Raw genomic sequence first — 25090 nt, 5'->3', positions numbered from 1 at the left:
TCCAAGTAAAACTTGACTGTCACCCTAACCGGAATATAAAGAATTCAAGCCCTCCACCACCGCACAGTGGCAGCAGTGTGCACCATACATAAGATGTACTCCAGTAACCCACCCAGGCTTGTCCAATAGCACCTTCTAAAGTGGTGATCTGTACCACCAATGAGGACAGTAGCAGCAGGTATAAGGGAACAGCGCCAACTCCAAATTCTTCTCCCTGGCCCCACACCATCCTGACTTGGAACAAGATCATGTCACTGCGTTAACATCCTGGATCTCTCCTCCCAACAACACTGTGGCTATTGACATCCCCATAGATCACAACAATTTAAGATGATGCCTCACCATCACCTTCCCAGGTGTAATTTGGGGTGGGCTATAAATGCTGTCCTAGCCAATAGTGTCCACTCCCCTGGAACAATGAAGAACAAAGTAGCAAATCATTGTAACAGAATTTTAACCCTCTGCCAAATGTCTTTGATATCAAATATATTTATATCCCAATTTTCTTTCTGTACAAAACATCTTAGTCTTCAAAAAGATTGATATGCAAAGATGGTGAGTAATAATTATGTTATTGGGCAACATGGTGACTCAGTAGTTAGCACTGCCTCACAGTGCCAGGGGCCTGGGCTCAATTCCAGCCTTGGGGAGCTGTCTGTGTGGATTTCCTCTAGATGTTCTGGTTTCCTCCATGTCCAAAGATGTACAGGCTAGGTGGATAGGCCATGGGAAATGCAGAGCGAGGGTAGAGGTGCGGGTCTGGGTGGGATGCTCTTCAGAGGGACAGTAAGGACTTGTTGGGCTGAATAGCCGACTTACACATGGCAGGGATTCTGTTCTACATGCTCCTGCTTCTGAGAACTGGACTATTTCAATTGGCTGTTTAGCAAACACTGATATTCACATTTTTTGTATTAACCTGTTCCACAATGTTAAAGCACATAGAACATAGAACATAGAACAGTGCAGCACAGAACAGGCCCTTCAGCCCACAATGTTGTGCCGACCATTGATCCTCAGGTATGCACCCTCAAATTTCTGTGACCATATGCATGTCCAGCAGTCTCTTAAATGACCCCAATGACCTTGCTTCCACAACTGCTGCTGGCAACGCATTCCATGCTCTCACAACTCTCTGCGTAAAGAACTCGCCTCTGCCATCCCCTCTATACTTTCCACCAACCAGCTTAAAACTATGACCCCTCGTGCTAGCCATTTCTGCCCTGGGAAATAGTCTCTGGCTATCAACTCGATCTATGCCTCTCATTATCTTGTATACCTCAATTAGGTCCCCTCTCCTCCTCCTTTTCTCCAATGAAAAGAGACCGAGCTCAGTCAACCTCTCTTCATAAGATAAGCCCTCCAGTCCAGGCAGCATCCTGGCAAACCTCCTCTGAACCCTCTCCAAAGCATCCACATCTTTCCTATAATACGGCGACCAGAAATGGACGCAGTATTCCAAGTGCGGTCTAACCAAAGTTTTATAGAGCTGCAACAAGATCTCACGACTCTTAAACTCAATCCCCCTGTTTATGAAAGCCAAAACACCATATGCTTTCTTAACAACCCTGTCCACTTGGGTGGCCATTTTAAGGGATCTATGTGTCTGCACACCAAGATCCCTCTGTTCCTCCACACTGCCAAGAATCCTATCCTTAATCCTGTATTCAGCTTTCAAATTCGACCTTCCAAAATGCATCACCTCGCATTTATCCAGGTTGAACTCCATCTGCCACCTCTCAGCCCATCTCTGCATCCTGTCAATGTCCCGCTGCAGCCTACAACAGCCCTCTATACTGTCAACGACACCTCCGACCTTTGTGTCGTCTGCAAACTTGCTGACCCATCCTTCAATCCCCTCATCCAAGTCATTAATAAAGAACAAGAGCTGAGATGGGTCCATAGGGGGAGGGCCAGCAGCGTCAACTGTGGCCACTCGACTGGGTGCAGCAACTTTGGAGTCAGGCAAGTCTTTCTGAGGTGCTTCACCTCTTTACAGGCATGGCGCACACATCTTCCATTGACAGTGGACAACAAGCAGCCTCTCATGTTCCACTGTAAATCTCCCTCCACCCGCACCAGGCAGGTAAACATTTGGTGCTGGAGCCAGTAAATGTGACTAAGGCAGGCTTCCTAAAGACACAGCAATATGAGTGCCACTTCCCGATCTTGCATCTCTAATCTGGCTCCAATGGAATGAAAAGCAGGGTATTCAATAAAACAACCCTCTGGGCCATCACAACCACAGTAAGCCCCTTCTCCACAGTGAGATGCACCACTGCTTGGTCCTCAGGAAGAACAGAGCCTTCTGATACATGACGGACGTTGCGACAAGGGTGGGGGTGACCACCACCATGGCTACTATGCATACATTAATTGTCATAAGGGGGTGAGTGTAGCTTTTTGGTGAGAATAAAGGAATGCGACAAGGTCCCTGGAAGCACAGGGGCTGAGTGGATGCAGTCACCCCCACACAGGGTGGCCTCACCCTTGTTCTCAATGATATTGATGGTGAATGTTCTAGTGTCGTCACTTTTTCATAGGATCGCGCTCACCTCTTTTTTTTCAAACAACGAAGTCCTTCAGATATGCTACAACCTCCTAAACCCTAGTTCTTCAGGCAGCACTGCTTCACAGTCTGTAGGTAATCCCCAGTCAATCAAGGCACCTGGCTGCTGTGATCTTACGTGACAGTGGCCAGCTCCCAACTCAATCCAGATTGTATCTGAAGATAGAGGTGCACCAATTGCAACAGGAGGTCCAGTTCCACGTCACTCAGCAGGAGAGGCCCCATGCTTTAGGTCTCAGTCATCAGCAGGAGATGCTCCAGGCAGCAGCAACAGCAGCTCCAGGCTGTAGGTCCAATCAGTAGCACCATCGACAGGTCAGCCTCCAAGCTTCAGTTCACAATTAGCAGCAACAGCACAGAGTAAAGGTTGCTCTACTGTTTTAAACTGTAAGTTAAGCTCCCTGTACTGTCCCCACAAACGCTCTCAGGACAGGAACAGCATGGAGTCAGCTAGAAACTTAAGGTAAAACTCTCTTTACACTGTCTTTAAGTACTTCCAGGATGGGTACAGCATGGGGCCTATGAATGCTTCAGTTACCATTGTCAGCTTGAGAAATTTAAACCACGTCTCATATAGTAACTAAAAGCATTTATTTCAATGTGACCTGTTCTCAGAAGCGTTATGTTTCAGAAGACAGCAAGGATTCACATTCTGAAAATAAGCTTCTTACACTTAAACCAACATACTCAGAACTCACCTGCACAAATAAACAAAACATCATCCTCTGGTTGAACATCAACACTCACACTGGAACCCACATCTCTTTCCTCAGATTCCACATGCTCTCTGGAAACACAAAGAGGATATATTTAAAGACACTAGAAGAAAATTCATTGGGCAAACATACCTGTACCTGCACAGCACAGTCTCCACTTCGACTTACACACCCACTACAGCACTATACCTCCACCCCTTCATAGCTACAGCACGGAATAGTTTTCCAACTTCACCTCAAAGTACAATCTCCCACACAGCAACATCATTCACAGCGCCATTTCACTCACATCATACCCTTTATAGCACCATGTTCTCCTGAGCAGTAGGCCTTGAGGAAGAAATGCTAAGGTAGCCAATGACATCATATCCCATGGAAAAAATAGAACATGGCTCACAAAAGCATCTAACAAAAGTCTGCTGGGATCTCAGGATGCAGAGAGTGTAGATACATGAATTGTTACTGAAGGTTGCAGAAATGTGCCGTCACATTGCAGTACGGTGCCTGAGTTGTTACCACTGTTGCCTCACAGTGCCACATTCCTGGGATTGATTCCAGCCTTGGGCGAACGTCTGTGTGAAGTCAGCACATTTTCCCTGTGTCGGCATGGGGTTTCCTCCGGGTGCTCCGGTTCCCTCCCGCAGTCCAAAGATGTGCAGGCCAGGTAGATTGGCTATGCTAAATTGCCCATAGTGCTCAGGGATGCCTGGCTTAGGTGGGTTAAAGGGGATATGTCTGAATGAGATTCTCCTAGGGTCGGTGTGGATTTGTTGGTGTAAAGGGCTTTTTTCCACACTATAGGGATTCTATGAATATAAACAGCACCGTATAAATTAAGCAATATGAGCAATTATTCATAAGGAGTAACTGATTTCCATACCTATTCGCTTCATCGTTCACCTCCGGAGATTCTTCAATAAACAAGTTTGGAGACTTCTGTCGACTGTTGTCTTTGGAGCAGATGGAATTTTAACCAAGCCACTCTAATTTGGGAGGGTAGGGTCACTCATATCAAACTACAAGAACCTACCATTATTGCCATCCACTTCACATACAGCTTACATATTATCATTGATTTTGAAATAGCAACTTTGAAAATTCACTTAACTTCCCATGCAAGAAAAGCTGCTAGCCAAACGAAAAACTTGAAGAAAAATAGGCGCTGTCAAATAATGCTAAATGGGCTCTTTCAACTATTTCCTGAGTGGCTTGTTTAGCGATAAGAGATTGGGACCAAAACAGATCTTGATGCTGAATATGTTGCTATGATGCCTGAGTCAGTGAGCATTGTGTTCTATGACAGATGAACCTTGGCTTTTGGATGGTGAGGCTAGACATTACAGTCCTTGCCCCCGGGTGGCATGGTGGCTCAGTGGTTAGCACAGTGCCAGGGACCTGGATTCAATCCTAGCTTCAGGCAACTGTCTGTGTGTACGTTTTCCCCGTGTCTGCATGGGCTTCCTTCCACAGTCCAAAGATGTGCAGATGAAGTGGATTATCCATAGTGTCTGGGTGGGACGTTCTTCAGAGGGTCAATGTGGACTTGATGGGCTAAATGGCCCTCTTCCCATGCTGTTATGATTCTATGATACCTCCTCATTACCCTGTACACACATATCTATTTACACAGCACATTACTGGCTAGACAGCTGCAGGAGGTCTATTACAAAGCAGTTCAGATTTCAGTTGGTTTGACTTGAGCTCATGGCTGATGGTCTGAAATCTCTGACATTTTTTTATTTCCAAGTGAGGCCTCTGAATTTGGGAGGGATGTGTGACAAGAAGGCAGAGCATTTTTGTTTTCCAGACTGAGCAAGCTATGTGACTTTCTCACAGTCTGGAGCACAGTGTTGGTGCTCTGCATGAGTTTGATCAAAAATTTGGAAGACATTAGGTATTTAGAACCATGGTTCTGTGTTTGCTTCAGCCCTCCATATTAATTAATGCTTTGCTTGAGCCCTCCTTATTAATTAAGCATAACATTTCTGGGATCTGAAGTATTCAGTTACAGCACAGTGGGAGGAAAGGGAGAAGTATTGAGTCAGAAGTCATTTCTATGAGTTCTATATTAATTTGCATAATGATAGCAATTCTAGTATAACTGAGAAAGGCTCTTCTTCTGTCTTTCCTCTTCATTTAGATGTATACGTTGGAACTCAAATGCAATTATATAGATACTGATTACCATTAGGGCATCTGCAACACATCAGTCAATAAGTACTATTTAAAATTGATAGCTGTGTATACATAGCCTTTTACCAACCCTCAAGACTGGAGTCATAAAGTTGTACAGTACAGAAACAGACGTTTCGGTGAAACACGTCCATGCAGACCAGATATCCTAAATTAATCTTGTATCACTTGCCAGCATTTGGTCCATATCCTCGAAACCCTTCCTATTCATATATCCAGATGCCTTTCAAATGTTGTAATTGTACCAGCCTCCACCACTTCCTCTGGCAGAGCATTCCGTACATGCATCACCCTCTGCAAGAAAAAGTTGCCCCTTAGGTCCCTTTGAAATCTTATCCCGATGCTCTCTAGTTTTGGATTGCCATACCCTGTGAAAAAGACCTCAGCTATTCACCCTATCCATGCCCTTCATGATTTTACAAACCTCTATAACGTCACCCTTCAGCCTCCGATGCTCCAGGGAATATAGCCCCAGCATATTCAGCCTCTCTCTGTACTCAAACCCTCCAACTTGACAACATCTTTGTAAATCTTTCTGCACCCTTTCGAATTTGACAACACCTTTCCTCCAATTGCATAATATGAGATGTAACCAAGTTCTCTCTCCCATCGAGGGAGACAACGGAGATCTCTGGGTTATGTTTAAGGGACGAAAACGGCCAAAAAAATGTTACTTCCCCTGACCACAGAATTCTTGGCTTGATTCAAAAGGGGAGTATAAAATGGACTTGTGGGACAAATTGTCATTTTAACTACTCTACATTTACATCAATGTCAGCAGGTGAAGGCAGTGGGCTCGTAATTCAATCCACCAGGCTAATATTTTTGGGCACAGAAACAGAAATAGCTGCAAAAGCTCAGCAGGTCTGGTAGCATCCGTGGAGAGAAATCAGAGTTAACATATCAGGTTGGGGGATCCTTCATCAGAACGAATACTTTGGGCACATGGGCTCAAATCCCACCATGAGAGATGATGAAATTTTAATGCAATAAAACAAGCCTGCAATAAATTGCTGGCCTAACAGCATTGTTGATTGTTGCAAAATCCCATCTGGTTCACTATATAGTCATTTAGGGAGGGAAATCTGTGTCCTTACCTGGTCTGGCCTACATGTGACTTCAGACCTACGGCAATCTGGTCGATTTTTAACTGCCCTCTGGGCAATTGAGGATGGACAATAAATGCCCCCATCCTGTTAATGAAGATATTTCTCTGCATTTCCTCAGAATTAGGTATTTCTAAGGCAGTCGGAAGATTCGGCCCCGTTGCATGTTTAAGATGATGAAAGCTAATGCAGAGATCTCATTCCAGTCAATGTAATTGAAGTAATTCTAATTTTCTTTGTTTCAGGTGAAAAGTGTCGGAATTTTATTGATCTGGCTCCTGCCTCCGAGAGAAGTGAGTAACAAAACAGGATTGAGCATTCCGTACTCAATGGTCTAACCTTTCACAGAGAAACTAAATTAAATTGATTGACGGAAAACATTTTTTACATCTTGAGATTATTTATACGTTCACCGCTTTGAGGGGAGATGGTGACCTAGTGGTATTAACACTGGACTGTTAATCCAGAGACCCAGGTAATGTTCTGGGGACCCAGGCTGGAGTTCTGCTGTGGCAGATGGTAGAATTTGAATTCAGTAAAAACATGGAATTAAGAGTCTAATGATGACCATGAAGCCATTGTTGATTTTAGGAAAAACGTATCTGGTTCATTAATGGCCTTTAGGGAGGGAAACTGCCTACTTACCTGGTCTGGCCTACATGTGGCTCCAGACCCACAGCAATGTGGTAGACTCTTAACTGCCCTCTGGGATGGCAATAAATGCTGACCCAGCCAGCAATGCTTCATTCTGTGAGTGAACAAAAAATATATAGAATCCCTACAGTGTGGAAACAGGCCCTTTGGCCCAACAAGTCCACACTGAACCTTCGTGCATCCCGCCCAGACCCATCCCCCTTTTAACCCACATATCCCTGGACACTGTGGGCAATTTAGCATGGCCAGTTGGCCTAACCTGCACACGTTTGGACTGAGGGAGGAAACTGGAGCACCCGGAAGAAACCCACGCAGACACGGGGAGAATGTGCAGACTCCACACAGACAGGCAGACACCTGAGGCTAGAATTGAACCTGGGTCCCTGGAGCTGTAAGGCAGCAGTGTTAACCAGTGAGCCACCGTGCTGCCCTATGTTTTCTTGAACTATGTATTCAAATAACAAGAAGCAAAAAGTCAAGCCTAACATGTTCTGACCGGAACTACAAGTGTCAAAGGTTTCACATTAAGACCCTGAAATTATTCTGAGAGGTGCTGGCCTGGGTTTTGGTCCGGCAATGATGGTAAAGTTGCCAATGTTCACCGCCATTACTCCAATCAAATGAGCAACAACTTCAGAAGATTGGATATCATGGAATGAGATTGAAATCCTTGTCAGCTGCGGCTACAAAGTCACAAAACTCTGAGCTCAAGAGCTTGAGGATAATAAATAAATAAATAAATAAATAAAAACTAAGAAAAATCCCATGCATTACTGAGGGTGTGTCGCTCTATTGTAGGTGCCATCTTTCCATCTTTATGACTCATAAAGCTGAGGCCCTGCCTGCCTGTATGGGTAGGTGTGGAAAAACCCCCATGATGCTATTTGGAAGAGGTGCACAGGGTTCTCATTGATACCCTGGCTCACATTCATCCCTCAGTCAACAACTCAACGACTGATTATTATGTCATTTCAAGTTGTTGTGAGTGGGATTTTTCTCTTTGCATGGCAGGGTTTGTTTTAACTTAAGGGGCAGCGATGGCCATTGATATTATCGTTAATCCAGAGACCCAGGTAATGGTTTGAATCCCGCTATGGCGGAGTTTGAATTCAATTCAGAAGAAATTTAGAATTAAGAGTCTGTTGATAAACCATGAGTCCATTGTCGATTGCTGGGGAAAGCTCATCTGGTTCGCTAATGCCCTTTAGGGAAGGAAGCTGCCATTCTTAACTGGTCTGGCCTATATGTAACTCCTGATCCACAGCAGTGTGGTTGACTCTTATCTGCCTTCTGGACAATTAGGGATGGGCAATAAATACTGCCTAGCCAGCGGCATCCACATCAAATGAATGAATAAAGAGAGAAAAAAAGGCATCTTATGAACTGGCACTCTGGATAAAGTGGCAAAAATTATCTGCCTCAAATATTTGAAGTTTACTGTATTACTGTGAAGTCTGAGTAGTCAGTTGAGGGTGTGAGTGAGAAGGCTCTCTGCCACTAAGTTTTATCTAAGGCAAAGTCACGTTGTTATTTAAGTGGTTTATGTTTTAATTAAAGTATAATGGTGCAGCGTATACCCCCTGCATTACATTTCTATTAATTAGTGTGTTTTTACATTGATTACATGGACCTTTTGATCAACTGGAATTCTAGATCAACTGGTTCCATAGGTGCCACTTAATAAAAAGTTTGCTGCATATTAGATTATGGAATCCCTACAGTGTGGAAACAAACCCCTAAGCCCAACCAGTCCAACAAAGCATCCCATCCAGACCCACCCCGCTAATCCACACATCCCTGAACACTGTGGGCAATTTAGCATGGCCAATCCGCCTAGCCTGCACATCTTTGGACTGTTGGAGGACACCGGAGCACCTGGAGGAAACCCACACAGACACAGGGGAGAACATGTAAACTCCACACAGACAGGTGCCCAAGAGAGGAATCAAACCCAGGCCCCTGGTGCTGTGGGGCATCAGTGCTAACCACTGAGCCACTGTGTCACCTTGTTGTTGTTGTACATCCTACATTTTCAAAATTAAACTATGAGGCTATTTGTTGTGATTTGAGACATTGGTATAACAATAAGAACTGACTGTAACAGCTTCTATAGGTACGTGAAGGGAAAAAGATTGGTGAAGATAAATATAGGTCCCTCATAGTCAGAATCAGGGGAATTTATAATGGGGAGCAGTGAAATGGTTGACTGACTGAATACATACCTTTTTTTCTGTGTTTACAAACGAGATTGGAAATAACATACCAGAAATGTCAGTGAACACAGGGTTTAGTGACAGGGTCACAGGGCTTAGGAGCTGAAAGAAATCAGTATTATTAGAGAAATGGCGCAGGGGAGATAATTGAGTTGAAGGTCAATAAATCCTCAGTCCCTGATAATCTACATCCCAGAGTTATTTAAAGAAGTGTCCCAAGAAATAATTGCACAAATAAATGCATGTGGTCATCTTCCAAGATTCCATAGACTGTGGGACAGTTCCTGTAGATTGCAGCGTAGCTAATGGAATTCCTGTATGTAAAAAGGGAGGAAGAGAAAAAGCCATGAAAGATAGACCCAACATCATTAGCGGGGAAACTGATGGAGTGCATAATAAAAGAATTAGCAACTGAGCCACAGAAACACAGTGGCTACAAGAGCAGGTCAAGGCTGGGTATTGTATGGCGAGTATCTCACCTCCTGACTCCTCAAATCCTGTCCACCATCGACAAAGCACAAGTCAGGAGTGTGATAGATACTTCTCCATTTGCCTGGTGAATGCAGTCCCAACAACACTCAAGACAGTTGACACCATCCAGGACAAAGCAGCCCCCTTGATTGGCACTGCATCCGCAAACATGCACTCCCTACACCACCGATGCTCAGTAGCAGCAGTGTGTACTACCTACAAGCAATTCACCAGAGAGGCTTAGACAGCCCCTCCCAAACCCACAACTATTCCCATCTAGAAGGACAAGGACAGAAGATACATGGGAGCACCACCACCTTCAAGTTCCCCACCAAACCACCTACCATTCTGACTTGGAAACATATCACCATTCCTTCACTGTTGCTGGGTCCAAATCTTGGAATTCCCTCCCTTCGAGCATCAGGGTCAACCTACAGCAGGTGGTCTGCAGCAGTTCAAGAAGGCAGCTCACCACCACCTTTTCAAAGGCAACGAGGGATGGGCAATAAATGCTGGGCCCAACCAGCAACACCCACTTCCCACAAAATGGATTTTTTAAAAATTTGGAAAACAGTGTTAAGATTGGATAGTGTCAGCATGCATTTGTGAAAGGGAAATTATACTTGGCAAATCTCTTGGAATCTTCCAAGATGTAACTAGTCGAGTTGAAGAGGAGAAAGCCAGTGGACATGATTTAGTGGATTTTTGACAAAGTCGGAAATAAGAGATTGGTATGTAAAATTAAAGTGCATAGATCTGGGCATAGTGTATTGATATGGACAGAAAACTGGTTAGAAAACTAGGAAACAAGTGTAGGAATAAATGGAGAGATAGTAGGAACTGCCGATGCTGGCGAATCTGAGATAACAAGGTGTAGAGCTGGATGAAGACAGCAGCCCAAGCAGCATCAGAGGAGCAGGAAAGCTGACATTTTGGGTTCTTTGTTCTGAATTGCAGCCAGTTACTAGTGGGACCTGTATTGGGACCCCAGCTATTCGCAGTATGTGTTAACCATTTAGATGAGGGATCTAAACGTAATATCTCTAAATCTGTGAATGACACAAAGTCAGGTGGGTGCATCAGCTGTGAGGATGATGCAGAGATACTACAATGTGCCGTGGACAAGCCGAATGAATGCGCCAATACATGGCAGATGTGGTATAATGTGGATAAATGTGATTTAAATGTAGTGAAACCAGAAAGGCAGAGTATTATGCTGGAAATTGACAGAACCTGACCTTCACTGAGACCTTGGGTGTCCTTGTGTACTGTTGTTGAAGATAAGTGCAGTAAAGACGACCAATAGCATGTTAATATTCATAACACAAGGATTTGAGTGCAGGAGTGGGGACATCTTGCTGCAGTCATACAGGGCTTGGTGAGACCACACCATTGGGCAGGTTCGTCTCCTCATCTGAGGAATTGTACAGCGAGAGCAATGAAGATTTACCAGGCTGATTCGGACTGATACCTGGGATGGCAGGACTGACAAATAAGATGTTGAATCAGTTAGGATCATAAAACCTGAGTTCAGAAGAATGAGAGGGAATCTCGTAGAAACTTATAAAACTCCAACAGGACCAGACAAAGTAGAAAGAGGAAAGATATTCCCAATGGTGGGATTAATCCAGAATCAGGATTCACGGTCTAAGGATGTGTGGTCAACCATTTAGGACTGAGATAAGAGAACTTTTGTCGCCTGGAGGTGGTGAGCCTGTAGAATTCACAACCACAGAAAATAGTTGATGTCAAGACATTGTACGATTCCAAGAAGGAGTTGGATATGTTGCTTGGGGCCAATAAGATCAAAGGATATGGAGAAAAACAGGAACAAAGCACATCGACAGCAGTGAATTGAGGGGAACGTAGGTTAGGTTATTTTATTTTTGGGTTAGGATTATTCCAAGGCACAACATTGTGGGCCGAAGGGCCTGTATTGTGCTGTACTTTTCTATGTTCTATGTTCTAAAGCTGTTGAGATCAACCATGATCATGAAGAATGGCTGAGCAGGCTCAAAGAACTGAATGGCCTACTCCCATTCTTATTTTTTGTGTTTTCCATGTTTTTGCAGTAGAAAGTGATATATACATTATACAATGTCCCAGAAATTCCAATTTCCATTGCAATCATGAATTGATAAGAACTTGTACTCCACATAACTAGGCTCACCCTGAATACCCTGGAAAAGCGACAACTTTGGAATAAAGTCTATAAATGTGTATTGACTCTTCAGTGACTGCAAACCATTCTAGTTGATCTTGCAAAGCTAATTTGATATGCATAGAATGTTGCATTTCTTGAGACTGATGAAAGAATAATCTACATTAACTGAAAAAGATTTCATTATTGTATGAGAGATGATAAGAACTGCAGATGCTGGAGATAACAAGGTGTGGAGCTGGATGAACACAGCAAGCCAAGCAGCACCAGAGGAGCAGGAAAGCTGACGTTTCGGGTCAGGAGGAATGGGGGACGGGGAAGGGAGTTCGGAAATAAATAGAGAGAGAGGGCAAGGCGGGGCTGGGGATGTTGGTGGGATGGTGATAGGTGGCCTGCTGTGTTCCTGCAGGTCCACACTGTGTTATCATTATTTTATGAACTTGTTCATCCTGATTCTGTTAGATTCTGTTTCTGCTAAGGCTTAGGCAGGTATTTAGATTCTGTTTCAGTTCAAATACATATATTTTGCCTTCGAAACAATTTAAGCTAAATATTAAGGTTCTTGGGCGTTTATAACTTCCTGGTTTGCTGTGTGTGGATATTGCAATTTGATTGGCTGCCTTGCTGCCTGCTGATGTCATTGCTGCTACATGCCTGGAGATCCTCTTGCCCTGCTACCAGATTTATCTTGACATCTGGGTGAAGGGGTAAACCCTGTTTGATTTTAATCGGGGCAGCATCAAATCCCAGTCTTTTACCACAGTTCACAAATCTTGGCCATTACCATATGAAAATTTAACACATTTGACAAAAAATGTTCCTCCTGCTTTACCTATGGAGGATCAATCATTTCCATTAAGCCCAAAATGGATAGAGTGATTTCAGTTTGAGATAGTAAGTTCCCATACACTGCTAAGTCACAATTTAATTTCAAAGGTAAAGGAGCCTTATTGAAATGTTCAAGACCATTCTGTCAAACAGCATGAAGCCAAAGACCACACCATGTTAATATACAAAATGCCAGACATATCTTTGGTCTGATGCAAGCCATGATTGCTTCAAGAATTTTATGGAATGAAGATTGACCAATAAAGCCTAGATTTCCAAGGCTGGAATTTTTGAAACGGCCAACTGATAAAATATCATTAAGCCTTTCAGCAAATACCTGCCTAAGCCTTAGCAGTATTTCTCAGAAGAGCCGAGAAAGTAGCTTGACAAGGGAGTTCTCAGTGAGCCCTATGGACACAGAGCCTTTGTAGACCCAGGCATGGCCATTGGTGTAAGAGTTTTGGCCAGGGGTAGAGATTTGCCCTGCAGTGCCTTTCAGAATTGTATTCAGTTCTGCTTGAAGCATTTCAAGAACGTGGAGGCTTTGGAGATGGTGCAGAAGAGGTTCACCAGGATCCTAGATAACAAAGTGTGGAGCTGGATGTACACAACAGGCCAAGCAGATCCTGCCTGGATTAGAGGGTATGAGCTGTAAAGTGAGGCTAGAAAATCTCTGGTTGTTTTCTCTGGAGCAGCAGGGGCTAAGGGGAGACTTCATAGAATTCGACAAGATTCTGAGATGCTCAGGTAGGGTTGAGAGTCAAAATCTTTTTCCCAGAGTTGAAATGTCTAATACTAAAGGAAATGCTTTTAGGAGCAGGGGGATAGGGGGTGTGCGTGAGTTAAAAAGAGATGCAAGGGGAAAGTTTATTTACACAGAGGGTGGTAGAGATCTGGAACACGCTGCCAGGGCTGGTGGTGGAGGCAGATACGATAGGGGCTTTTAAGGGACTTTTAGATAAGTACATGGATATGCAAGGAATGGAGGGATATGGACCAAGGGCAGGCGTAAGGGATTAGTTTAATTTGCTATCTTGTTCGGCACAACATTGTGGGCCGAAAGGCCCGTTCCTGTGCTGGGCAGGTCTATGTTCTAGTGAGATACTGTTTTGCTGATAGTGATTTGCTGCCTGTCAAACGTATTCAGACTCAGCAAAGGTATGTCAAAACTCCATGTACAGTGAGCTTCATCATCGAAACGGACTCTACAAATTTCATGGGTTCAGAGGAAGGCCCTGTAATGACCACAGTGATGGTGGTTTCATACACAGTCAAGCATACATCTCGAGCGACTTCACTAGAGAGTGATGAGAGGCCTGGCAACAGCTGGAAGCTTTCCACAGTGAGCTTCTCTGCCAATGTATCTTGGCTCTGTCCCATTCTGCTGTGCTTCCTGATAAAGCAATTTTCTGCAATCAAATGGAAATGGTGATAGTCTGGCTCCTTCGCCCCAAAAAGAATCCAATATCTCACCGTTATAAATCTCAGTGCAAAAGTCTAAGCAATGGAAGTTATTTCCCTTAGTGCTGTAAAGTTATTCTTGTGATAAAGTGCCAAAATGCCTCTTACTGAGGCTACCTCTGTCTGGGTGAGTTAAGATCTTCACTAGCAGTTTACAATCACCGGGAAAGATTCAAACCAAGTGGCAACAGAGACAAAGATGGGCATGCTGCAGCGTGATAATCTAGGATTGGGTTAAACTCATTCAGTTAGCTCAGTTGACTGGACAGCTGGTTTGTGATGCAGAGTGTTACCAAAAGCATGCGTTCAGCCCGTGTTCTGACTGAGGTTAGACTGAAGAGTTGTGGAGTCATGCAGCACAGAAACTGACCCTGAGTCTAACCCATTCATGCCGACCATGTTTCCCAAGCTAAACTAGTCCCATTTGTTTGCATTTGGCTCACATCCACATAAACCTTTCCTACGCATGCACTTGTCCAAATGTCTTTCAAAAGCTGTAACAATGCTGCCAGCGACAACTTCCTCTGGCAGTTCATTTCACATTCGAAACACCATCTGTGTGAAAATGTTGCTCCTTAGGTCCCTATTAAATATTTCTCCTCTCTCCTTAAAAATATGCACCCTAGTTTTAGAATCCTCTACCAAAGCAGAAAGATCTTGGCAATTCACCTTAATAGGAAAGGTGTGACCTTCTCAACCTTGTCCATTACCCGAGGTCTTCAGGTTAAACCGCCAAGAGTCATCTGTCCCTGATAAAAGGGCAGACCTACAGTCCCCTGGGATGATGCTAACTTTACTCTTTAATCTCTTTTGGTGCTGTTCGTGCTTCCACGACTGATGCTTATCTAAAAATCTTAACTTTCAAGCAAAACCAAATTTGCTGCGATGAGTTCGGACCTTTCCAATGCAAAAGGTAAATGGATCAAACTGCTTTGATCATGGCTGTGGAGTTAGGTTTGCTCCGTAACCTGGCTGTGTCCGAGCTGCCCAGGTGACAGCTATTGTCTTTCTGAAAGTACTTACAAGCAGGGAGGTGTTGTAGCACAATGGTAGTGTCCCTATCTCTGAGGTGTGGCATAACATTTCTGAACAGGTTGATTAGGAAAATATCTACACGCAAGTAGAAGGGGAGTATTGGGGTGAGGAAGTGCCAGTTGGGGTTTCATGATCTCGTTATCTGCCGTTTCCAATTTGCAGCAAAATTGTAGCAGTCTCCTACCATTGGTGTGCAGCATTAGATGCTTTGTGTTCTGTGGCTGATAGTTGAGTCATTCAATGGCTCACTGGGGATGAATTGAACCTTACCCATTTCTCCCACTGTTCCTCAAATGATTATGTGGCTTGCACCAGCAAGACAGAATATCGTTTCTGCTTGACAAAGTTGAGTAGCTGGGCGATCTTGCAGACAGAGAGCAGTGGGTGTGAAGCAGGCATTCAAAGATATGTGAAAGTCAGATGGAGTGCAAGAAGATTAGGTGTGCGCCAATGTTGCTGGGTGAGTGATGGAAGATTGGGGGCTGAGGACTCAGTCATACAGCACGGAAATAGACCTTTTTGGTCCAATCAGCCCATGCCAAACATAATCCCAAACTAAACTAGTCCCACCTGCCTGCACTTACCCCATATCCCTCCAAATATTTCTTATTCCTGTACTTGTCTAAATGTCCTTTTAAATGTTATAAATGTACCAGCATCCACCACTTCCTCTGGAACTTCATTCCACATACAAACCACTCTCTGTAACCCAAAAGTCGCCCATCATTTTTTAAAATATCTTTTTCCTCTCACCTTTCACCCCCTAGTCTTGGACTTCCCCACGCTTGGGAAAAGACACCTGCCTCATGATTTTATAAACCTCTACGAGATCAACCTCCAACTTCCTAAATTCCAGGTGAACATAAGTCCCAGCTTATCCAGCCTCTCCTTATAACTCAAACCTTTCAATCCTGGCAATATCCTGGTAGATCTCTTTTGAAATCCTCCCCAGCTTAATAATATCTTTCCTGTAGCAGGGTGCTATACCTAGCAGTTTGTTGAATGATGCCTGTGAGCTATCATCATAGAGTCATGGAGATCTACAGCACAGAAAAGCATCCTTTAGCCCATCAAACAACCCCTAACCCCACAATGATCCTCAGTGCTTCCCAAGGTACTACTGTTCATCATGCATTCATTTGCTTTGTATTATGTGAAGATATTTCATTTACCTTGACTGCATGTGAGGTTATTATACTGTTACTGACACAGTTACTACAACCTAGACAGCCTCTTTTCATTCATCTCTCAGGCCTACAGAGTCACCCTTGGAGCTTCCTTTTGGTCTACGGAAAGAATCCTCCCTCTCCTGAACTCCACACTTCTCAACTGTACTTCTAATATGAATTGGTGCTTTGAACATGACATTGCTGAACCTGTCACCCCCCTCCCTGTAACCTACTAAACTATTTCCATGCATCTATCATTCACTATTATGAAAATTGACAATAAGGACCAAAACTCAGTGTAGAATCCATATTTTCAGCCAGGTTTTTTTTTCCTTTATTCATTAACAGGGTGAGGGTGTCGCTGACCAGACAGCATTTATTGCCCAGAGTCAAGCACATTTCTGTGGATCTGGAGTCACCTGTAGGCCAGACCAAGTAAAGATGGTAGATTTCCTTCCCTAAAGGACGTGAGTGAACCAGATGTGTTTTCCCTGACAATTGATTCATGGTCATAAGGAGATTCTTAATTCCAGATATTTTTAGTTGAATTGAAATTCCACCATCTGCCGTGGTGGGATTTGAACCCAGGTCTCCAGACTGTTACCTGGGTTTCCGGATTAACAGGCCTGCAATAATACCATTCGGTCATCACCACCCAAGGTGTGTCCTGTTGAGAGATTCCCCAATTATTCCCTATTTTTCAGGAACATTAGTCTGAGAGTTACAACAAGTAATTCAGATCAGAACAGGAAAGTACAAAGGATTAAATGAGTGGCCATCCAGGAAAGACAAAGGAATTTCTAACTAGTAACAAACAAAAAACTAGAAGAACTATAACCCTGCAAGATGATGGAATGGACACAAAGCAACTGTAAAGGGTGCTACTCAGGAAGGCCTAGTTAAATTGGTTCCTTTCAAAATATAAATACATTTGGACCTGGGAAAAGTTATCCTCTAAAGAAGGCACCTTTTTAAAATGATCTCTGCTACAAACAAACAACTGGGCCAATCTTTATCTTAAAGTTACTAGACTACAAAGAAAAAGAAATTTTGCCTTCACTTTTGTAGACTCTTGGACAAATTTCATCTGGAGTGTTATATTCAATCTGGCAACCACTCCTTAAGAAAGATATTGGCCTTTGAGTGGATGTGAAACAGATTAAGCAGAATAACTATTGAGGATATGTTGCATGAACAAGTTCTCTCTGTCATAGGAAGCTTGAAGGCTGACCTAGTTAATTAATTCAAATATTTTTATTAATTCAGCGGACAGTAGGTTTCGCTGTCTGTACAAATATTTATTGCCCACCCCTTGTTGCCCTTCAGAAGATAGTGGTGGGCAGTCTTCTTGAACTTCACAGAGTGTGAGTACGTCCTCAGTGCTGTTACAGAGGGAGTTCCAGGACTTTGACCCAGCGATGCTGAAAGAACGGCAAAATATTTCCAGGTCAGGATGGTGACGGTCTTGAAAAATCTCTAAGTACAACTTAGAATTGGTGGTGACCCCATGTGTCCTCTGCCTGTATTTTTAGATGGTGGTGGTTGTAGGTTTGGAAAGTACTGCCTCAGGAGTCTTGGTAAATATCTGCAGGTTTTAATGGGGTCAAAAATGAGAACCTAACTTCTCTACTCAGGGAATCCAGGACAAGGGAGACACAATTTTAAAATTGGAGCTAGGTCATTGTGGACCCAGGTAATGTTCTGGAGACCGAGGTTCGAATCCTGTCCATGGCATGTGGTGTAATTTGAGTTCAATTAAAATAAAATCTTCAATTAAGGGTCTAATAATGACCATAAATCCATTGTTGGAAAAATGGAGCTGATTCACTAATGTCCCTTGGGGAAGGAAACTACCATTCATACATGGTCTAGCATGAATGTGACCCCAGGCCCACAGCAATACGGTTGACTCTTAACTGCCCTCTGAGCAATTGGACAATAAATGTTGGCCTAGCCAATGACCCTCCCATTAACTGCCTCTGGGCAATTAGGGATGGATAATAAATGTTGGCCTAGCCAATGGCCCTCCCATTAACTGCCCTCCGGGCAATTAGGGATGGATAATAAATGTTGGCCTAGCCAATGACCCTCCCATTAACTGCCCTCTGAGTCAGTGATGCTCCTACTGCATGAATGAAATGTGAAAAGAACAAAATTGTGATTGAAATTAGAAACCTCATAGAAACCATTCTCCTCTAAAGACTGTGGCTTCAATCAAAATGCAATCAAAACTTTGAAAATTGGGATATACAATTTTATTTTACAAGATAACTTTTGAAAGAGTATTGAAAGGCGCTCAAATGGAGTTGAGAGCATTGATCAGTAATGGCCTAACTGAAGAATGAACAGCCAGAGAGACTGAATGGCATACTCCTGTTTCTATGTTCCTAATCATTTGTTAGTGCAAATTGCAGATCAGGTGAGAGTAATACACATCTTTTGAAAAGTCAAGCCTGACTGAAGACTGCAAAAAGTGCTGAAGGAACATTATAGGGAAGCAGAAAAATGCTTGGCTCAGTGAGCCGAATGCCAAGTGCTTATGCTTAATAGGTCATTTTGAATGGAGTACCGCATAATAGACATTTAAAAAAATTTGGAAAAGTGCCATGTAATAGACTTGTTATCAAAGTTGAAACCCATGAGATTAAAGGACAGTGGCAGCATGGATGCAAAATGGACTGTGACAGAAAGTGATGGGGAACAGCTGTTTCTCCGCCTTGAGGAATGGTACAGCAGACCCTGGTAATTACTACCACCTTCTCTGCACTTCCTAATATAAGTAACTCCCAAATGGACTGGAGTATAATGAGCAAGACTTCAAAGTTCACAATGAGACAAAAACTGAGAAATATTGTAAATATTGTCATGATCATGCCCTAGGCCTTGTTCCCTAAGTTGTTATGATTCCAAATGGGGTATCTTAAGTTCCCAGGAGATGAGGGATGAGCTGAATTCCCTTCTCTATTCACCAACACCCCTTGGTTTGATTCAACTAAATTAATTTTAACAGGGTCCCTTCCCTTATGGATAACTTTCTCCCAGACTGAACTTAACTTGTGTTTTTAAAAAGGAATCAATTCTACCAGGCTTTCTTGAATTAACAATAAAAGAGTGAATTTATTGCTTACTAATTGTGAGAAGAATTAGAAATGCAATTCACGTAGGCAAGATGACAAATAAGAGGTGAGGCCAAAAAGTTAAATGTTAAAAATGATACATAGATCACTCTGAATTGTTTGCCATGAGCTGATCATAGAATCCTTACAGTGCAGAAAGAAGCCATTGGGTTTATACTGGCCCGCTAAAGAAATCCCACCTGGACTCCCATCTTATTCCCATGGCTAAGCCACCTAACCAGCACATCCCTGAACACTGTGGGAAATTTAGCATGGCCAATTTACCTAACCTGCACATATTTGGACCGTGGGAGGAAACCCAAGCAGACAGAGGGCAAACATGCAAACTCCACACCTGAGGGTGGAATTGAACTGGGGTGTTTGGTGCTGATAGGCAGCAGTGCTAACTACTGAGCCACCGTAGGGTAGCCAAACATTGCAACCGTTGCAGTTGAGGTTTCTGGTAACATTAACATTGTCAGAAGTAAAGAAGGGTCACTGGACCCGAAGTTAAATCTGTTTTCTCTCCACGGATGCTGCCAGACTTGCTGAGCCATTCCAGCATTTGCTGTTTCAATTTCAGAACCTCAATGTCTGCAGCTCTTTGTTTATGAACTGAAGGGGGTCGGGGGTGTTTTGCGTTTATGTGAGGGGTTGTCAATCCCTTGCTACCTTTATCATTGCAAGTGATCACAGCCCAGTCTGTTTTGCCTTGCCTCTCTCCTCTTTTAAGAGCTGCTTGAAGTTCCTTCATGTTTGTTGGTGTGCCACCTTGTCTTTCCCTTTTTAAACAGCCACTTAAGTTACATCCACAGCTACTTCTGGCCTTATCAGCCCTCATGGAAATTACATTTTGGAATTAAAAATTAGAAACATCCATTGTATTTTGGGACTCTCCTGCGGCCATGTCAATATTGTGGATGATCAAAGACTTTGACACAACATTTGTCACAGTGATTGACAGCTTTTTGATCTCTCCGGATAGGGGCAGCAGGTGAGAAAAAGTGGGCCTGAAGATCAAGGTCCGCCATAGAAATATTGAATGTCAGAATAGGCTTGATGGGCCATCTGATCTACTCCTGCTTCTATTTCTTACGATACAGATTGAATAGTGAAAGGACACACAAAATGGGCACTGTGGTTCAGTGGTTAGCAGCTTGCCAGCACCAGGCACCTGGTTTGATTCTAGCCTCAGGTGACTGTCTGTGTGGAGTTTGTACGTTCTCCCTGTGTCTGTGTGGGGGTTTCTTTCAGGTGCTCCTGTTTCCTCTCACAGACCAAAGATGAGCAGGGTAGGTGGATTGGCCTTGCCAAATTGTCCATAGTACCCAGAGATGAGCAGGCTAGGTGGATTAGCCATAGGAGATGTAGGGTTACAGAGATCGGGTGAGCTGCTGTTCGGAGGGTCGGTGTGGACTCGATGGGCTGAACGACCTCTTTCTGCACTCCAGGGATTCTATGATTAGAAATCAGAGATTATATTTAATACAGAGAGCTGTGAAGTGGATATATTTGGTGGGGAGAATGAAGAGACAAAATATGCATTAAAGGCTGCAATTTGGATGTTAATGCAGTAACAGAGAGATTGGAAGTTATTGATGATGACTAGGTGATTTTTTTTAACAAATCGAGGCATAAAATACGAAACTATGAATGTAATGTCACACTTTCATAAATCACTGGTTATAGACTTCAATCTGAGTTCTGTGTATAATGCTGTGCAGCGCAATATGGGATGGATATGAAGTCACTGAGAGGGTACAGTTTAGATTTATTAAATAGATACCAGGAATCAGGGGCTTCAGCTTTGTGAAGAATCTCGAGAAACTGGAATTGTTGCCCTGAGAGCTGCTAAAGTGAGCATTTAATAGAACGAACAAGATGATGAATGGCAGCATAATTAGGGGTAAGCTGCTTCCCCAGTGGCAGAGTTTTCACTAGCCAGAGGACATAGATATAGTGGAATAGGGAAAAGGACCAGAGAGTCGATAAAAAGAATGTCTAATTGTCAGTGAGTTGTTATGATCTGAGATGCACTGCTTGAAAGCAGTGTTCATAGTAGTTTCCAAAGGAGAATTGGATAAACATTTGAAAGAAAAAATTGCAATGTGTACAGACAGAACAGGGCTGTACTTAAAAAGCTGATGGCAGTGTCCTGGGATGAATAGCCACTATCAGCAAGCGAACTCCCACCCTTCGCTCTACTACTTCTAGCTCTAAAGTTTGGCTTGTGTATGCTGGTGGAGAAAATGCTCAAGACTCTATAACACTTTTTAAATGGGTTATACTGATAAGGATGAACAATTGAGAACCATCAGTAACCTAATTGCCTTTAATGCTAAACCAGCACCTACAAATAAACTGACAAACATCAATGCCCTGAACCTCTCCTTAAATTAAATCAGTAGCATACTCACAGATACCTGCGAGCTCTGTGCTGTTGTTGTACTGTTCTGAGGAAGGGTCACCGGACCCGAAACATTAAATCTGTTTACTCCTCCACAGATACTGCCAGACCTGTTGAGCTTTTCCAGCAATTTTGTTTTTATTCCAAGATTTTTTGATTCTATATACATAGGAAGATGGTTTCAATGGGAAAGCCCTATATCAGTTTCGCTGTAATCGAAAGGTTTAGCATTTTCTCAGCAATGTGGGGCAAATCTGTAGTTTCTAGTTTTTAACTTTGTAGATGTATATAATTCTTGGGTGGGCTGTAATGGTAAAATCACTCAGTGTGTGTATGTTAGATTATCCATGTCCATTGGAAAGCTGAGTGACAGAATTTGGCCAATTTTCAAAGAACAAAAATTTCTCAAGACAACTAGCCTTTGCTTTTAAATATTGGCTTCTTTTAAGTTCTTGCTGAAGGACTGGCCGCACCCACTGTCTGTGCTGTATCATTTGATGGTGGATATTATTCGATGTGTGATGCTGTCCCACTTTTCCACACTGTCTTACATTGGATGCTGGCAACCAAAGAAGTGGAAATGGTATTACAAAATATCACAAAAGAAGATCCCTCAAGGTCAGACAGAACATGCTCCAAATCCTCAGGAAAGACAACTGGGTCTTTGCAGAAGGAAGCTAGGTGGAGGAGGCCAGCTGCAAACAGATACATTGACCTCACCAGGGCACACAAGATATATGCTATCCGTTCCCATTTTCTTTACATCTGCACCTCAGGCACCAGCACTGCCTTCACTAAATAACTAAAAAAAATTGGCCATTGGATGTGGATCAGCCCAAATTTATTGCCTATCCCTAACTGCCCAGAGGACAAGTAAGAGTGAAACATATTGCTGAGAGTCTAGAGTCATCCATGGGCCAGACCAAGTAAGGATGACAGATTTCCTTCCCTAACAGGACATTGGTGAAGCAGATGGGTTTTTATAACAAATGGCAGTGGTTCGATGATCACCAATATACTAGATTTTGAGTCCAGTTTTTGCTAATTGAAGTCAAATTCCACCATCTGCCATGGATGAGATTCAAACCCATGTCTCCAGAACGTTTGCCTGGGTTCTGGGTTATTAGTCCAGTGATATTACAAATGAAACCACCACCTCTCTTGTCTTGGCATTGTTCTGACAATAACTATCATCAGGAGTTTGGGAAAACCCCATTGACTTGTGTAAATAGTCTTTCCAAAAGAGACCTGCCGAACCTAAGGAAGCACATCAAGAAAGCACAGATGAAATTCCTGTTATAGGTGCCACCAAACCCAAAAAAATTATGAGCTGCTCGCAAAATCCCTTCCAGCAATGTAACAGTTGGCTCCAGATCACTTACATTAATTACCTAAATACCATCTGTGAGTTGGCTCAGTTTTGTCTGTTTCACTTAGTCTTTGTTCTCAAATTTCCCCTGTAACAGAGAGCGTGTCGTCAATATTGATGTGGTCAACCTCTACAGGGAATGGGATCAGAAGCTTCTTTGTCTGTGGGATATGGTGAAGTGAGTACTAGTACCAAGTGGGCACAGTAACATCTGTCTGAAGTAACAGAAATGCTATTCTCTCTTTTGAATCTCAACATTGTTAAGCTCATTCAGTTTCAGTTTGTGCCCTCTTTGTTGACAGACCATTCATAATAACTGGGACAAAAGGTGATGAAGGGGTGCAGGAATGGAGTAGGGGTGAAGAAAGTGAAACTTATTCTCGACAAGAGTGATAATGATAAAGATGATGATGCAAAGATGTGAAACATCTGGGATATTTTGGGCATAAACTAGGATCCTGACCATCTCCAACGAGAGACAATCTAACCATTTTCACCTAGCCAGCACTACAATCTCTGAATCCCACATCCTGGGGATTACAATTAACCAAAAAGTGAACTGTGCCTGCTATATAAATAGGTGGTTACAAGACCAGGTCAGAGGCTCAGAGTCCTGCAGCAAGTAACTAACTTCCTAACTCCCCAGAGCCTGTACACTATCTACAAAGCAAAAATCAGGAGTGCCATGGAATACTCCCCACTTACTCGGATCAGTGTAGCTTCAGCAGCATTCAAGAAGCTCAACCCCATCCAGGACAAAGTAGCCCACTTGTCTGGTATCCACATTCACCACCTTCAGCATTCAGTCCCTCATCACCAACACTCAGTGGTAGCTGCATGGTAGGAATTCACCAGAGTTCCTTCGACAGCACTTTCCAAGCCAGCAACCTTGCACACAAGAGCTGCAGATACACAACAACAATACCACCATCCCTCCAAGGCACAAAATACCTGTCTTTGGAACTACACCACTGTTCCTTCACTGTCACTGGGTCAACATACTGAACTCCCTCCCTAATGGCAATATGGTGCTGTCTATATACCAAATGTGATGCAGCAGTTCTCGAAGGCAGCCCAGCACCACCTTCTCAACTGCGATTAGGAATGAGCAATACATGCCTGGTCAAGTCAGCAATGCCTATATCCCATGAACATTTCTTTAAAAAGGTTCTATTCCACATTATTTGTCACAACCTGAAGTTACCAACATGACAGTTACCAACAGAAGACATACAACACCACATCACCTGATGAAGAAGCAGTGCTCCAAAAGCTTGTGATTTCAAATAAACCTGTTGTACTATAGCCTGATGTCGTGTGACTTCTGACTTTGTCCACTCCAGTCTAACACCGGTACCTCCACATCAAAAGTATTTTCAATACAGAAGGAATGATCCAAGGTGAGTCTGGATACACTACACACCAGAAAAGAACCAGGAAGATGGTTGTCCGAGGGCCCCAGAGAAGATAGTCCATGTCTACAGAGTCATAGTACACAACACTCAACCATTCAAAAGGGAAATGTTCAAACAAACAAGTTGAATTTGGATAAAGTACACCTGAACACATTCGTAATGCTGGTTCAATTAGCCATCACATCTTTTCTGAACAAATCTCCACCA

The 25090-nt window shown here is 43.2% G+C and overlaps 1 protein-coding gene across 2 annotated transcripts in view; it reads left to right on the top strand.

The window, feature by feature from the left end:
* gsg1l (gsg1-like) overlaps positions 1 to 25090 on the top strand; it is a 225242-nt gene that overhangs the window by 94816 nt on the left and 105336 nt on the right. For both annotated transcript variants that reach the window (XM_048552779.2, XM_048552778.2), the window contains exon 2: positions 6830 to 6877. In XM_048552779.2, coding sequence (XP_048408736.1) covers positions 6830 to 6877 — 48 coding nt within the window. The remainder of the gene's footprint in view (positions 1 to 6829; positions 6878 to 25090) is intronic.

The sequence above is a fragment of the Stegostoma tigrinum genome, chromosome 23 (genome assembly GCF_030684315.1).
Source record: "Stegostoma tigrinum isolate sSteTig4 chromosome 23, sSteTig4.hap1, whole genome shotgun sequence".
NCBI lineage: Eukaryota > Metazoa > Chordata > Chondrichthyes > Orectolobiformes > Stegostomatidae > Stegostoma > Stegostoma tigrinum.
The sequence above is the reverse complement of the archived record's forward strand: the minus strand, read 5'-3'. Positions and strand labels throughout refer to the sequence as shown.